The 16,640-nt window shown below is 36.3% G+C and overlaps 1 protein-coding gene across 1 annotated transcript in view; it reads right to left on the bottom strand.

The window, feature by feature from the left end:
- Positions 1-10,013: 10,013 nt before the first annotated feature.
- PLPP4 (phospholipid phosphatase 4) overlaps positions 10,014-16,640 on the bottom strand; it is a 212,983-nt gene continuing 206,356 nt past the window's right edge. Inside the window, exon 7 of the mRNA XM_069099101.1 lies at positions 10,014-13,194. Within this exon, the coding sequence (XP_068955202.1) occupies positions 12,995-13,194 (200 nt within the window). The 3' untranslated portion in view covers positions 10,014-12,994. The remainder of the gene's footprint in view (positions 13,195-16,640) is intronic.

Raw genomic sequence — 16,640 nt, 5'->3', positions numbered from 1 at the left:
ATGATAAACATGCACAAAGGAAGACAAAGGAACACTGGGATCAAGCATGCAGGGGAAAGATCAGCCTGAGAAAGGATACAGTTAAGGTAGTTCAACAACTACCTCACACCAGAATAAAAGAAGGGATACAATTGAAGTGGCTAAATGATGGATGGAGGGGCCATAGGCTTTAAAAGAACGGCTCTCTTTCAGGTGAACCTAATTGGCTTACTACATCTGATATCAGGGGACTGTCAGGGTGATATTATATTATACTAGCTGGGGATTGAGCAGCAAGGTCCCAGCTATACCAGCAATGAGTAAGGGTGGGAAGTGGTGCAGGTAGGTGGTGGTGGAGATATGAAGCTTTCTAGATATTTCTAGAAAAGGACAAAAAGAAAAACCACATCTCTATCAATGGTAGCCTGCCTTAAGGGTCACTTGGCCCAAAAATTTATGGAAATATTTTTGACTCTCACAATATGGCTAATTATGTGAAATGTTTTCATAATGTTGGACCATCAAAAGATCCAACTTGGTTATGATGAATAATGCTTAAAATCTGTTTCTACAGTCTCAACTAATACTTTACCAGAAATTTTTGCATCAATTATTAATAATATGAACTTTATAGTGTCCTTTGCTTTATTCTTCTCTGATTTCAATATCAGAATCATATTTGTCACATAAAAGATGTATGGTAGAGTGCTTTCTCTACTTTTGAGGACAATTTAAGTAGGGATTAATTAGTTTTTAAGAGTTTGATAGCATTTTCTTACTCTCTGTCTTTAGGTTCTGAAAGTGAAATGTATGATATTCCTTCTTCTGAAATTGAGTTGATTAGATTCTTTACTTCCTGTTTTGTTAATTTTGGTAGTTTGTACTTTTGTTGATATTCATCCATTTCCTTTAAATTCTAAGTTTTGCTTACTTATAACAGTATAGCAATTTCTAATAATTCTCTTCATACCTCTCACTAATTGTGAATTTGCCTTATTTACTTTTAAAATTTTGGCAATTTGATTTTTGACCTTTTATTAATGTGTTGACTTTTATTGTTCTCTTCAAAAGTTTTTTTGTTATTGTTGTTATTCACTTCAACAGATTGTTTTCCACTGGATCTATTTTTTACCCAATTTTCAAAATGTCTTAATTTGTTGATCTTGAAATAATTTTTAAACTGCATGCTCAGTTCTTTAAAACTATTTTGTTAGCATGTTTTCAAAGATATATTTTCTTTTAGAAGACTGGTTTGAAATCTCATTTTATGTTGCCTCACTGTTATTTTCTTTATTTATTGTTTCTATTAATCTACTTATATTGATATCTTTTGTTAATATTTCCTTTATTATCATGTTTATTCTTTAATGGTCTATTATGGATGTTTATTCTTTCTGGCTTTTTGCATTTATTTATGACTTCATTATGCCCAAGCATATGATCAATTTTTGAAAAGGAACTGTGTTATATTGAAAAACAAATATAGTTTTTAATATTCTTATTCAATATACTGCAGATCTGTTAAATCTAGCTCTTTCAACATTTTATTCAGATGCATAATTTTTGTCTTGTTTAGAGACAGTATAGCATAAGGGATGGAGAGGTAATCTTGAAGTAAATAGTGAAATTTGGGAGAGGGTAGGGTTTTGGGGAAAGATAATGAGTTCTGTTTGGACCTATTGATTTTGAGATGTCCATGGGATGTTCAGTTCAAGATGTCCAGTAGCCAATTGATGATGTGAAACTGGAGGTCAGGAGCAAGGTTAGGGCTAGATATAGGTCTAAGAGTCATCTCCCCAGACAACATGCCTCACTATCTCCTATGGCCACATTAAGCTCTGATTCTTTAATTCTGTATTTAGCATTATTCTCTTCTAAAAATAACAACATTCTCCTCACCCAGTTTACAAATGAGTGTGGTAAAGGATTCTCTTGCCCCTTTTTCATTACCCTATTTGTTTAAATGAATTTTATCTGTAGTGCTTCAGTCCAAAAATATAATTCAGTTCCTTTCCCCTTAGAATACTCTGTGATTTGATTTACTTTCATATGTTTTTCCTAAATATTCTCTTTTCTTTGCTCTCTCAATGACCTTCATATAAGGCAATATTTCTGAAAGACAAAAGGACCATCTCCATTTTTGCCCAGGCTAGATAAGACTGGGGTTCTAGTTTCTTCTTTGTTAGAAAGACTTGCAGCTGTGATGTTCCATTCCCAGAAGTATTCATTCACAAAGGAGGCAGGGTGATACAGAAGACAGAGCATTTGTTCTAGGGCAGTGCTTCTTAAACTGTGGGTCAAGACCCCATATGGGATCATGAAAAAATTGGCAACTGTGAAAGATTTATGAATGCTCAATGCTCCCAAATTAATTAAAAATCAAACACATAATGAGTCTGAGGTGTTTCTGGCAGTGCTTGCCTGTGTTGCATTGAACAACTTCATTGAAGCCTTGGTTTTGAACACAAAGCATGTGTACTTTTCATTGTACATGCCCTCACCTAATGCCAAGGCTGCTTGTAAGAAACCCTGGTCTAGAGGGAGATAATCCATCATTTCCAAATCATACTCCATGGGGTTTCTCCATAAATATTCTGTCTTCACTCAATAATCCTCAGAAAAACAAGATTTCTAAAAAAATACTCATCTTGAAAGCATGTTAACATTGTAAGCTTATAAATGTTGTGGAATGTCTTCTTACTATTGGAACTATGTCTATCTTTGGTTTCTTCTGTGCAGTAGATTTATATGTGAGCATCATATTCTCTCACCTCTGGTTTCTTTAGCAAGAATAACTCAAATTCCTCTCACCTACTAAAAATCAATGTTTATTTTTTTTCCTTACTAGTGTCTAAGTTAAATTCATAGAACAGTAATTGGGGCATCAAACTAATGTTCCTTAGTTTTCTGAATATTATATATAGTCCAGGTGTTCTCTTTATTTTTCATAGTTAATTATAGTCTTGCAAATTGGGATTACTTTTCCTTGCTATATGAAGGGCTTTCTCCTGGTGATTTCCAAAATTCTTCCTCTAATGCTGAAGATCTGAACCATAATGAGTACTACATTTCAGGATAAATTAAATTTGAGGTTCTTGTATTCCATTCTGTAAATTTTATCAATCTGTATTTGGATCTGTTTTCTTTGTAAATTCCTGAAGAGTCATATTCAAGCTTAGTGTTTGACTGTGCTTTTCTGGGTAGCCAACAATTCTCAGATTGTGTTGATGTGTTATGCCTCCAAAATCAAGTCTTTGGCTTGTAGAGATCTTAAGAACCCTTCCAGTATGTCTTTCTTATATTCTTTCCTCAATCTCAGAATTTTTGAATTTTGAATCTCTTCATCTTTTTTTTTTCAATGTTACTGAGTTTCCCACCTAGGGTTTGTCTTACATATAGTAACTATTTTATCAAGAGGTCCAATTTCTATGCCTATTTTTCCTTTGTAGAAAATCTAAACCACTCAGGAAGTTCTTGAGTAGTTTAATAATTTCTAGAGGCACAGCTGAATTTTTTCACAGTATGATTTCTCTTTCTTTGAGGTTTCACATCTTTCTTTTAACCCATAATATTTATTCATCACACCAGGATCTCTTCATTTTTCATTTGCTCATTTTTTTTCAGTCTTTGATGATTTTTGTGAGATTTTCCTTGTGATGAACTACTTGCTGTCCCCTCTTCATTGTTTTTCTAATTTTACTTTATCTGTCACATCTCTTTTGAGAGCAACTGGGCCTACATGATCTATCATGCAGACATTTTGCCAGATGCCCTAACATACTCTTAATAAATTTGGTAATCTGGCTCTTCAGCCCCCAAGGGATTAGAAGTGATCAAATTGAAGGAGATTTGGAGACAAGAGGACACTTCAAAGGCAGGAAGCCTCTAAACAGCAATAGAAGCCACATCCTAATGTTCAGAGAGAAAATTGAAAAAACAAACTAAAAACAGACATGGAGTTATATTACCACACTGTGTAATGATGATCTTTATTACAATGACTCTGAGTCATCAAGAGAAGGTTGTTTGTGAAATGCCTCCTTTTAATGGGTTGTTGTGGCCAAAGAGATCAGAATAGGAGTTATATTGGTAGGAAGTACAGGAAAGTAGATAGTGCTGGACCTGGAGTCATGAAGAACTGAATATCAATTTTGGCTCTTACTGTCTATGCGACTGCAAGTCTCTGTTTTCTTTCTAACAGAATGCAAGCTCGTACCAGGGCAGTGACTGTCTCATTTTGGTATTTTCACTGTCTAGATATACCCTAGTGCTTGACATATAATAAGTGCTTAATAAATATTGATGGTTTCATTTGTTGATCTTCAAAATGCAGACAACTACAATGCCTGCCTCACAGAATTGCTGGACAAATCAATGAGACAATTTGTTGATATATATAGCACATAATTAGATAATTTATATACATAATTTTCTAAATCTTGAAGTGTTATATAAATATCAAATGTTTCTGTAGCTGTCTTAAGCCCCATCCATTAAATTAATTCAAATAAATATATAATTCATGTTTGTACACATATGTGTATCTATGCATATGCACACATATACATGATGTATATACAGCACAAACATATACATTATATATGTACCTATGTGTATGTACATATGTAAAGAGAGAAGAAGAGGAGGAGGAGGAAGAAGAAAAGGAGGAAAAAGAAGGGAAGTAACAAACATCTATTAAGTATCTATTTTGTTTCAGGAACTATGCTAAGTAAGTCCTTTGAAAATACTATCTTATTTGATCCCCACAACCAATCTGTGAGAAAAGTGCTATTATTATCCTCATTTTACAGTTATGGAAACTGAGGCAGGTAGAGATTAAAAATTACTTTCCCAGGATCACACAGCTAGAAGGGCCAGATTTGAACTTATCTTCCTGACTCTAGGGCTAGCACTCTATCCACCGCACTATTTACTTACACACATATTTCTTGGACAGGCGCTGGGAATGGATAATAGGCTAAGTAAAATCCCAAAATCCATCTCTTTAATAATAATATTCTCCCTCTGATGTAACTTGATCTCAAGCTACTATTTATCACGTTAACAACCACAACCTGCACAATTGTGACATAAATGATATTCTTGAGGACTAGAATGCTTGGGCTTTTCCTGAATTAAGAATGAGAAACAATATGCAGACAACTCAATTGATACATTAGTGCTCCTAAAATATTTTTAAAAACCCTCTTGGGCATCCTCTATGATGAATTGATGGGAAATGTAGACAAGAATCATGCAGGATGAGAGGCATGAAGCAGTGGCCACTTGAATCAATGGAAGAGGTGCCCACATAAATGACATCATTAATCTCTCAGAGTGCCAATAAATATAGAAGTCTTTAATAAACATCTACTATGTACTGGGCTAGTACTTGGTTGGTTGGTTGGCTATTGTCCTTTGTTCTCAAAGAGGACCAAAGTGACCGCACTATGTTAGAGGCAAGTTACAGTGTATCCAACTACAGTTGACCAATACGAGCTCGGACTGCTCTATCACAGGTTGGACACAAATAGTCCATGTGAACATTTGGGGTGGATTCTCTAAATTTGTACATCTTGTGTTACCTCTGAGCTGTTTCAATTCTGCTTTGCTTATAGATCACGGCATCTTCTCTGAGCCATGCTGAGGGGTCCTGTGCCAGTGTCTCCCATGTCATTCAATCAATCCCAAAGTTCTTAAGAGAGACCCTGAGAGTGTCTTTGTATCACTTTTTCAGATCACCGTATGATCACTTGCCCTGTGTGAGTTCTCCATAAAATAGTCATTTTGGCAAGTGTACATTTGACATTGAAACAATGTGGCCAGCCCATCGGAGTTGCTAATACTATTGAGGACAGGAAGGCAAAAATTACTTGCCCTCAAGGAACTTAGAGCCAATTGGGGGAGTCTTGGCATAAAGATTATACAGAACAAAGAATAAAAAATACACAAATTAAAATGGAATTTGTTGGTGAGGGGGAGGTACAAATGGCTGGGGAAATCAGGATATTCCATCATAGAAGGTGAATTGAAAGGTAACAAGAAATTCTAGGAGTAAGAGGTGAAGAGAGAGTGCATTTCAGGCATAGGGGATAGCTTGCAAGGAAAAACAGGCACAAAACCAATAATCCTTAGACAAGTGATAAATATATTTAATATGTTGAAATGAGTGACTATTGGGGTCACTGAGTCTTCTTTTTGCTTTTTGGAGGGCAATTGGGGTTAAGTGACTTGCCCAAGTTCACACGGCTAGTTTTGTGTTAAGTGTCTGAGGCCAGATTTAAACTCAGGTCCTCCTGACTCCAAGACCAGTGCTCTATTCACTGCACCACCTAGCTTCCCCCACTGAATCTTCCTTGTAATGCAGCAGTGTAGGTCTGGTGGAGATGGGGACTGGTCACCTCCATGACTTTCTAGGTATTCCGTCAGTTTTGTGTAGGAGCTGTGCAATAAATTGTTTAAGGTCTTAAGCACAGAATACCCTCGAAGACTGTGCAGAGATGACTATGTCACAAGTTAGCAACAACTGCACCCATAGGTAGACCTTAAATCATCCCTATTCCCTCTGCATTGCTTTCATTAATGGTCACAGGATACTGGTGGTTAGTGGTGATGGGTCTCTAATATTGTGCTGTTTTAGATAGTAAATCCTTAATGGACAGGAATATTTCACATTTAATGTTTTTTTTTTTCCCCAGCACATGTAACCAGAGTCTTAATGACTGCTATTTGATGCTGATGAAGGGATAATAATAGCATTACCATGCTGCCTTGCTTATGTTTCAAATGCTCTAGTGGTGAAAGGGAAAATATAGTCCCAGGTAACATTTGTCCCATTTTAGAAATTACTGCTTTTAATGGCATCATAAAGTGACCTCACTTCAAAACTAATAGGTTTGAAGAGAAGCCTGACTCCCATGGGAAAAAAAAGTTCCATTTGTAGGATCTTCCATCCAATGGCATTTATCCTTTTTCTCATTTATTATCATGACTGCCATTTTTTTTTCTCTTCTAAAGAAAAATGAATTCCTTGGGCAGGTTCTCCCTTAAACTTAGCCTATTTGGTTTTCATGTGATTGAACATGGGCTGCTTCTTCTGGGTCCTTTCTGTACTGATACCTTACAATTAAGTCCAAAGTGGATCACAAACCTTTCATTTACCAGCATCATTGCTAATATGTTATTTTGGCAGTGGCTGGTTTGGTCCTGATGTCACTCTTCCGTCAGCTGCCAGGAGATCCCTCTTCCTCTAGTTTTCTTTCTACTCTTTATTTTACGAATTACAAGGAGTCTCTTTCTTCAGCCGCCTGCCTCCCCCTCACCAAATTCTTTTGAATCTGATTTTCCAGTTCAGCTTGTGTTGATGACTTTCCTGTCCCCCAAACCCCAGTTGTCAGTAGCAGCAGCAGCTAGGGAATGATAAGCACATTTAAGAGGCATTTGTTATCTTATGAAAACCAGTAGGAATAATTTATTATAACATGGATTCAATCATGTTATCAAAAGGATATCCCTTTGATAATAAATTTTGTAATCCCCAATCAGTGACTGGCAGTAATTAGTATAGTTACTGTAATCATTGTATGACTGCGAGTGAAGTCATTTTTGTTTATGATGCAGTGATCTGATGTTCTCTACCAACCGTATTAACATCATCATATCTACTGCATGCTTAAGAAAGCTTGGAATTCTTGTAGAAGGAAGTCTGCTTATGACTGAACATGTTATATGTTGATTCGCTTTATACTAAACCTTTCTCCTAGTATTAATTACAAAGGGAAGGTTAAAGAGAAATGGGTACCAATGAATAACAGATGCTTCATGGGAGACAGCATGACTTGGCATGCAATCTTTTAGTAAGGAAAACCTGAGTTCAAGTCCTGACAGACACATACTAGCTGTCTGCCTATGGACAACTTATTTAAGTTTTCTGTGCCTCAGGCAACTCTCCAAAACTGTAAATTATATATGAGTTGTAATTTACTTTAGGTAAGAAAGTTTCTATAGGGAAAGTTCCCTATACTGATGAAACTATAAGTTAAAAAAAAGAAATTCCACAAATTCAGGCATTATCATTTCTGAGCATATTATATAATGATAAACAGTGAAGAACAAATACAGTATTTTCCTTTTTTACTATCTCCTCCCTTTAATAATATTCTGCTCTGGTATATTATAAAAATAGCTATCAATTATATAGTACTTTAATACATGACCTCATTTGCTCTTGTCAACAGGTAGATACTGTTATTCTTCTCACTTTTCAGAAGAAGAAACTGAGGCAGGGAAAAGTTGAAAGATGTTCCAAGGGTCACACCATCAGTAATGTCTGAGGTGAGGCTCAAACTGAGGCCTTCCTGATTCTCAGTTCAGGGCTCTTTCCACTACACACACACACACACACACACACACACACACACACACACACCATTTCTTCTCATGGATTGGAGGTGATCCTGGGTTCTCAGAGACTAGGCTGATAGAGCACAATCCTACCAAGCTAGAAATTCAAATAAGAGATCACGTATGTTGTCTAAGCTCGAGTAAGTTATGCTTGGAAAAACTCATCACTAGAAGGGTGACCACAAGATATGAGGAGGGGTGTTTGGGAGGAGGAACAAGAAGGCACAGACACATGACAAGCCACACAGATCATTATGATCTGTAAGTATAAGATTCTTGCTGGCACAGTGCCTTAAACATAGTAGGTGATTAAGCAGTGCTTGCTGAATTGAGTTAATTGAAAGTAGTACATAGACAACTGAAACTACATATCTCAGCACTCTATGCATAACATCCCTTTGAGTTTGGTGCTGATGGGACAAATGACCCACATTGTTAAAATACATCAAGAATGAACCCTTCTTTAGTTTTGGATAATTCTGTCAATAGGATATTGAAAGTATTGTACTAAATATAAAAAGCCACACTCAATAATAAAACCATTAGAACATAAGCTTCTTGAGGGCAAGGAATGCTTTTCTTTCTGCTCGTGTTTTTATTTCCGGCACTTAGCAGAGAGTCTGGCATAGAGCAAACACCTAATAAATGACAGTCGACTGACAAATAATAGATGTTACTAGGATGCAACAAAACCAACAAAGACTAATCAGTAGCCTAGGGAATTCTGTGATGGTCTGCTGAAACAAAGAAAGGTATGGTCATAATGACAAATGCAGAAGAGAGAATTTGTTGGTACATTTCAAGCTCTGTTCAGGGAGAAGGTACGCTGGGTGCCAGTTTTTAGATGGACATATCCCTAGAGTGAAAAGTAATTTGTCAGGCTTTTCTCACTTGACAAAAATAACCCTTAAAAACTCTCAACTGCCTTTGCCTTGATTCTGTATTCACCAAGAAAATTCTGCTATCTAATTTCATTGCCTAAGTGGACTAACAACCAGGACAGAGTAAGTATCTTGGCAAATAACTGAACTTCATTTTTAACTAGAGGTATTTCCTATTAAAAATAGTGACATTATATTCCTGTTCCTAAATAAATCTTGTGAGTTTGACTAGCATGAACTAATTCCGCTTTCACGTTTTTGTAAAATTAAATCTCCGAATCTGTACAACTGAGGTGCCTATGCAGGACCTCCACAGAATCTCTGTGACACACTGTCTCCTGTCCTTGGTCCTAATTCCTTGTTGTAATGGAGTGGGAAAATCTCTTCCAACTGGGTTTACAGTTATTATCAGTCACTAATTTTACAGGTGATTCCCACTACCCAGATACCAATGGAATGTCTCTCCAGAGATCTCTAGTCTTCTGAACACACTGAGACAGAACCAGACTCCTGGATGCTAAATCCCATAGGAAGAAAACCTAGGAAAATACACAAATTCATTCAAAAGTTAATATTGGAAATAGGACCATATCACAAATATTGGAGATGCTCCAGACCACTCAGCTTAAATCACGTTCAGTTACCTAAGAAATACGCTAGCCCCAAAGGCTGCAGATATTTCAGTTCTTCTGAACAAATGTCCAGTGCTTTAAAAATCACCAGCCAAAATATATTTCTGTCCCCTTTTTGCACCCTGTTAGTGTTTATATACTGCCTTCAATCATTCCCTGATGGCAGTGATTGGGAGCAGTTGGTCCCACTGTCCTGCATGAGTGACTTTTATGCTTATTTCTTTCCATATTGACAGTTTATAAAAGGAGCCAATATTCACTGTTGCATTTATGTGGCAGCTTTCTACAAGCTTATTTACTCAAGTTACTGATCTATTGATGCCATTCTTCCCTCCACCACCACCCCTCCCACAGAAGGGAGACTCACCGAGTCAGCCTGTAACAACCTTGGTTTGCTTTCTTTTTGTCATAGAGCATATATTACACAAGATATTTTGTATATCAAAATGCATTACTAAAAAGACTAAATTAGTAATAGCTCATGTCCAAAAGAAAAGAAAATTTGCAAGTGTACAAAAATCCACATTCATGTGCTGTTTTATTGGTGCACACAGCATTACATTTCCTTCACATTAATAGAGCATGAAATTAAAATACATGAAGCCACAAATTTGCCTTTTCTATGCTGGCTTGGGCTGGTAATGATTGCTTCTAATGATCCTTCTTGAAGTTGCCTGTTATTATGCTCATCATAACTTTAATTGCCCTGTAATCAAACTCTAACATGGCCTTTTTGAAGACTTTCCATTTAATGATGTCCATTAAAAGTCCTTGATTCTTTCCTGGCTTTCAAATCCTTTCTGACCATTCACTCCAAAATAGAAGTAGGCTGCATGTACATTTCATTCTTTAATTGCATTATAAATCTTTCACGTCCCTACTAAGTATGGGGTCATTATTCAATAGACCTAAACCCTTATGGTCCTTAATGCAAAGCCCCAGATTAAGTAGGTTCTGCTGGCCATATCCAATTGAAAAGTCACGTCAAAAATCCTCTGTTCATCAAATTTGAATATAATTTTTAAAAATGTCTGAGAGGAAGAGGGAAGTATTTCATAAGTCTAGGAAACTCAGGGTGGAAACTCCCTCCACCAATGCTATCAGCAACTCATCTGTAATCTATAGTCTTATAGAATCACTTAGGAGCACTGCAACATTAAATAACTTCCCCATAGTTCCTTAGCTAGAATGTATTAGCAGCAGGATCTGAATCCAGGTCTTCCTGGATTCCTGATGCCAAAGTCTACTAACCAGTACACCAACCTGCCTCTCACTGCATCAGAATGTAGTTATTTGTCTGGCAGTTTTCTAGATATTTGTCCTAAATAAATTGTTCTGAGTATTGCTTTCCTTTGGTTTCTAAAATTCTTTCCTACTGTGATGGAGAAAATATTTTGAAGAATTGACTAGATTGATTTCAGACCAAAGTCAGTTAATTACAAGGACTCTCATCCTGAGAGGAATTCTCATCTCACCGCATGGCTACAGATGTGATGCATATGCAGAAGGACATAATTTGTAACTGGCAGCGCAGCTCTCACCTAACATGGATCATTCAGCCAACGCATTCTGGTTAGTTTAAAGTCCAGAGCAGGCAGTAGAGAACAAATCCTTCTTGATCCACCCAGCCAACTGATTGAGACAGTAGCTTGTCCTGCTGTCAAGGATCAATTTGTAAATCTGCTTAGGTTTTTTGAAAACATAGTTTATCCAACTATTGGAAAGTGACATTATTTTGGACAGCAATGGTTTCACTGACATTTCATGGTTATAGGAGCCACAAGTATGCCCAAAAATGTACTTAGCTGAATGGAATAGTATCTGTTGTTTTTTTTTTTTTTTTTAATGGTCGAGAATTAGCATTCTGCTCTATATTGTGTATACATGGACTGCTGTGCCTAGACAATCTGAAAGGTGAAAAAAGAGGAACGGAGTAATCCAAATGCTTCTCTTAGGTTGTTGCTTGAATTATTACCATTTTGAAACATCCACTGAGTAGGAAACACAAACTAGTTCTACCATTGGGGGTTCCTTTTGTCTGGGAAGGCATAGAGCAATATGGAGAACTCGAAGTCAGGGTACTGCGATACCAGACCTGCTTTATTCTTATTTGGTGACCATGAGTTCTTGGCTCAGTTTTCCCTCAAGACTGTTTCTGCTCAATAAAACAGACTAGAAGGAATCATACTATTGTGTTCGGCATGGTTGCACAAATCAGCAGCTCCTGAAAAGGGCTGCAGGGTGATGTGACCTCAGTTACTGGTGTCCTGACTTAGTACATAAGACATTTCAGGTACCAGATTATTGGATGAAGGATTCTGAAAAACTGGCAGCTCTAGAAAACAGAGGCCCCCCCTTCCCCTCATTAGTCCATACTTTTTTTTTCATTGCAGTTGGTGACCTACTCTTGAAGCTACACCATACCAGTTTCTTCTGAAGTTAATGGCTCATAAAGCCCTGAAAATGCTGAGACCAAAGCAAAGATTTTTTGATCCATCTGAGAAACAGATGCTGTAACAATCCAATGACTCAGAAACCTTCCTAGGTTTCACGCGCTAGAATAGATATCCAGACTACTGAAGGACAAAGTGGGTCTGATGCCAGAGATGGGCTAGCCAGGTCTCCCTAAAGTACGATGTTGTCAGAAGAGTGCTGCCAAGTGGGAGGATGAGCACATGATATTTCGGGTGGAGATTTTATTGTCTTACAAGCATGAAAACACAAGAATGTTGCCATTATAGCTAACATTTTGGAGAAAGGAGTTGGCCAAGTGAAGCTGGCAGCACAGTTGTACTTGGATGCTTTCTTCAACACCTATACTATGTTTTTGTTTTTTTGCTTGCCTTTTCCTCCCTTAATTTTGTTTTTGTTTTTGTTTGTCTTTGCCAACTCAATTAAATTAAAAATATATATCTCAAACAAATAGCTTAGACTTCAAATGCCAAGTGGAAGCAAGAAGGAGAAGATCACTCAAAGGATAACTTTAGAAAACAACAGATGAAAAACATACTATAAGAAAAAAATTTCTATGATGTTATAAAGGGGGAAAGACAGAGAACTTGACCAGGGCTAAAATGTCTCAATGTGCCTGTGCACCCGTCATACTGGTCCTTCTGTTATTCCCTCAAGTGGCATCCCAGAAGCATTTTCTGCTGTAGATCTCTCTTCTTTCTTCAGGGAGCTTGGAATTCGAAGACTGACATAAGGTTTATGACAAGCTGTGTTAGCCAAAGGAGGATAGTGCTGTCTGTAGCAAACATAAGCAAAAATGAGGCCAATTACTCCACCCACGAAGGAATCTAGGTAGAAAAAAATAAAACAAAGCACATTATGTTTTGATAGTAACAAATTATGTCTTATTAAGAGGTAGCACTTAAACTTGGAGTCAGGAAGAGGCTGATTCTAATCCTAGCAGCATTCATTAGACATATAATCCTGTGTAACGTTTAACCTGTCTGGAGCTCAGTTTCCTTATCTGTAAAATGAAGGGATAATACCTACACCTACATCATAGGTTTTTGTGAGGGTCAAATGAGGTAACATAAGTAAACTATTCTGTAAACCATAAAACATTACACAATTTCTGATTTTGATGATCTCAAGAAAGAGTACTTTTAAAATTTAAATGTTCTTTTAGATTATGAACTTAAACATAAGCAAACAGATATCAATAGAAAAAGAATAGAAAATAAGACTATATTTAAAACTGTGAGTTTCTTTTATACGTAGTCTAAATATCTATATCTATCTTGCATGGTCTAACAGGGTCTAACACACTTAGCGCTTACTCCTTAGCCTATGTTACCCATTCTCACATTTAATCTTATCATTGAAAATTCTAGAATAATCTTAGGTTATGTTTTCAAATTTTCTTATTAATTAATGATATTATAATCTTTTTTCATTAATCAGTTAGTTCTAACCCCCATTCCAACTCATTAATTATTTCTAATATAAACTGGAGAAACTTCCTTTGCTAAGAGTAATTATTCCCATATCTCTATATAGTAAATACATTAAATCCTTTAATTTCCCCATGATTAAATAAATATTAATGATACTGAATATATAATTTGTTGACAATGAAAATAATATTAAGATACAGATAATGATATATAATATTTTGGTGATGAAAAAGTCTTCAGTTAGAGTCACCTAGAAGCCTCACTTTTATAGCAGATGACTTTTCTTCACTCCTGGAAACACAAATCCACCATTAAATTCATTTACTATCTTGATTAAAGTCTCTCAAGAATCCTTTTTCAGATATCTCTTCAAGATAAGAATGAAACTCAATCTTTGAGGAAATAAATCGCTAGTCCTTTTTATTTCTCCTCTCTTTGCCTATTAAAATGAACAGTCTCTCCAGAATATACTTTAGGCTGCGAATTCCTCATAGATTCTTCATAAAATTCTAGAATAAATCATTAAAGAGATGGTTGGAAAGTATCTAGAAAATAAAATGGTGATTAGAAACAAAGAGCCAGAATGGCTTTATCCAGAACAGGTCAGGTCAGACTAGCCTCAGTTCCTTTTTTGATAAGATTGCTAAGCTAGCAGATGAAAAGAATGTTGTGGATATAGTACCTAGATTTTAGCCAAGCTTTTGATAAATTATCTAATTCTCTTCTGGTGGAGAAGACAGATATATGTGGATGAGGTGATAATACAATCAGATGGATTCTGAACTGGATGAATGGTTAGATTCAAAGTAGTTAATGATTCAGTGTCAACATGATAGGAGGTCATTACACAAACATCCTGGGGAAGTGTGCTTGACCCTATGTTCTTTAACATTTTTATGAATAACCTAGATAAAGCCACAGAAGATATCCCCATGAATTATGCAGGTGGCACAAATATGGGAGTTAACACATAGGATGACTAGATCCAAAAGTATCTTGACAGGTTTACTGGGCTAAATCTAACAATATGGAATTCGATGGAGATAAATATAAAGTGTTGAATCTGGGTATAAAAAAATCAACTTTGCAAACATAATATGGCACAGACAAGAATAGATAGCAGTTGTTTTGAAAGGGATCTGGGGGTTTTAGCGGGCTGCAAAGTCAATACAGGTCAGTAGTATTATATGACAGCCAAAAAAAAAAAGGTAATGTCATCTCAGACTTCAAAAGGACAGAGTTTTCAGGATTAAGGAGAGGATAGTCTCATTGTACTCTGCCCTCATCAGAACTCATCTAGAGTGTTGTTTTTCATTCGGAAGACCACGAACTTCAGTAAGTATACAGAAAAGAACCAGGATGACAAAGAGTCTTGAGTCCCTGACATGCAAATATCAAAGGAAACCTGGAGAAAAGAAGACTTGGGGGAGGAGAGGAGAAAGAGACAGAGAATCTGGAGCAATTTACAATTTCACCAACAATTCAAAGGTTTTCCTGCTATCATACCAACAATGGTTATTTCCTTTTTTGTCTCCTTTTCCAATCTGATGGTGTGGGGTAGAACTTTAAGTTACATTTCTCTAATTACCAATAATTTGGAGCATTTTTATATAGCAAGCAAAATTTTGCATTTCTTCCTTTTTCAACTGTTTATTCATGTGCATTGAATAATCACTAGAGAATGGCTGTCATTCTGATACATTTGAATCAATTACTTATAAATCTTTGGGTATCATGTCCTTAACAGAGAAACCTTATGCAAAGTTTCAACACATTTTTTTTAAATAAGAAAGAAATAAAAATGTAAGTTCACCAGAAAGATGCATGCAATATGCTATGAGAAGTCCAAGGAAAGAAAAATGATTTCTGATTGAGGGTGATAGTGGATGCTTTTATGGAGGAAATCTCACTGGCCTCAGTGAGGAATGGGTTACCTTGTGATCAACAAGGCCCAACTGTAGAGCTCTCCTTATGGACTTGAAACAACATTCGTTTATTTTCTTTAAAAACATAGACATGTATTCCTTCTTTAGCAGGGAGGCAGAAGGCTATGAGGGCATGAGGTTGCATACATTTTGAGGTACATCTCTGTAACAATTTTCAGTTTTAAACTGCTTTTCTTTGTTAGAAAAAAAGGTATAATTCACCAGGTCAGTGGGGGATGAGTAGATATCCAGAAATGATTGATATACAAACAAAAGCCTTCAGTCAATTATATTTTCAAAATCTGCACATTAGTGGGATGCTGAAGGTCTTTCTTTGGAAAGAGATTTTAGGAAGACTGCTGCTTACTGGGAAACATTAAAGAAAAAGGAAAACAAGAAAAAATTCATTTAATAATTGTATTTTGGATAAAAGAATTATACAAATCTCAATTTAGAGATGCTTTTATTTTACAAGACTCATTGTTCCATTTTTAAAAGTTTTATTGATGCCTTTTGTTTGGGAATGCTCATTTCCAAATAATATGCCCCAGATGATTCTTCTCTTTTAACAAAGATAAATAAGTGAGCATAATCAACTGTTCTAGCAACACTACAATAGCAAGCCAACACTCCAAAGATCATAGGATTGGAGATTTGGAGCTGGAGGTAACTTTTGAGGGTTGATTCAACTCCCGCATTTTACAAAGGAAGAAAGAGATCTAGAGAAGTTAAAAGCCTTGTCCAAGGTCACTTTGGTAAGAAGTGGAAGGGCTAGAGTTTAAGTTCTTTTAACTCCAGATACAACATTCTCCACTAGCCCCTGAGGACTAGCATTGAAATGGTCCTCAAAAGTCAACTAACACATTTTGAAGATGGGAAACCTGAGCCCTATGGAGTTTAAGTGATTCTTTCGAG

Source organism: Petaurus breviceps, unplaced genomic scaffold (assembly GCF_028583685.1).
Source record: "Petaurus breviceps papuanus isolate PSGF00001 unplaced genomic scaffold, PetGlider_PUasm1.0 37, whole genome shotgun sequence".
Taxonomy (NCBI): domain Eukaryota; kingdom Metazoa; phylum Chordata; class Mammalia; order Diprotodontia; family Petauridae; genus Petaurus; species Petaurus breviceps.
This window is presented reverse-complemented; position numbering and strand designations above follow the sequence as displayed.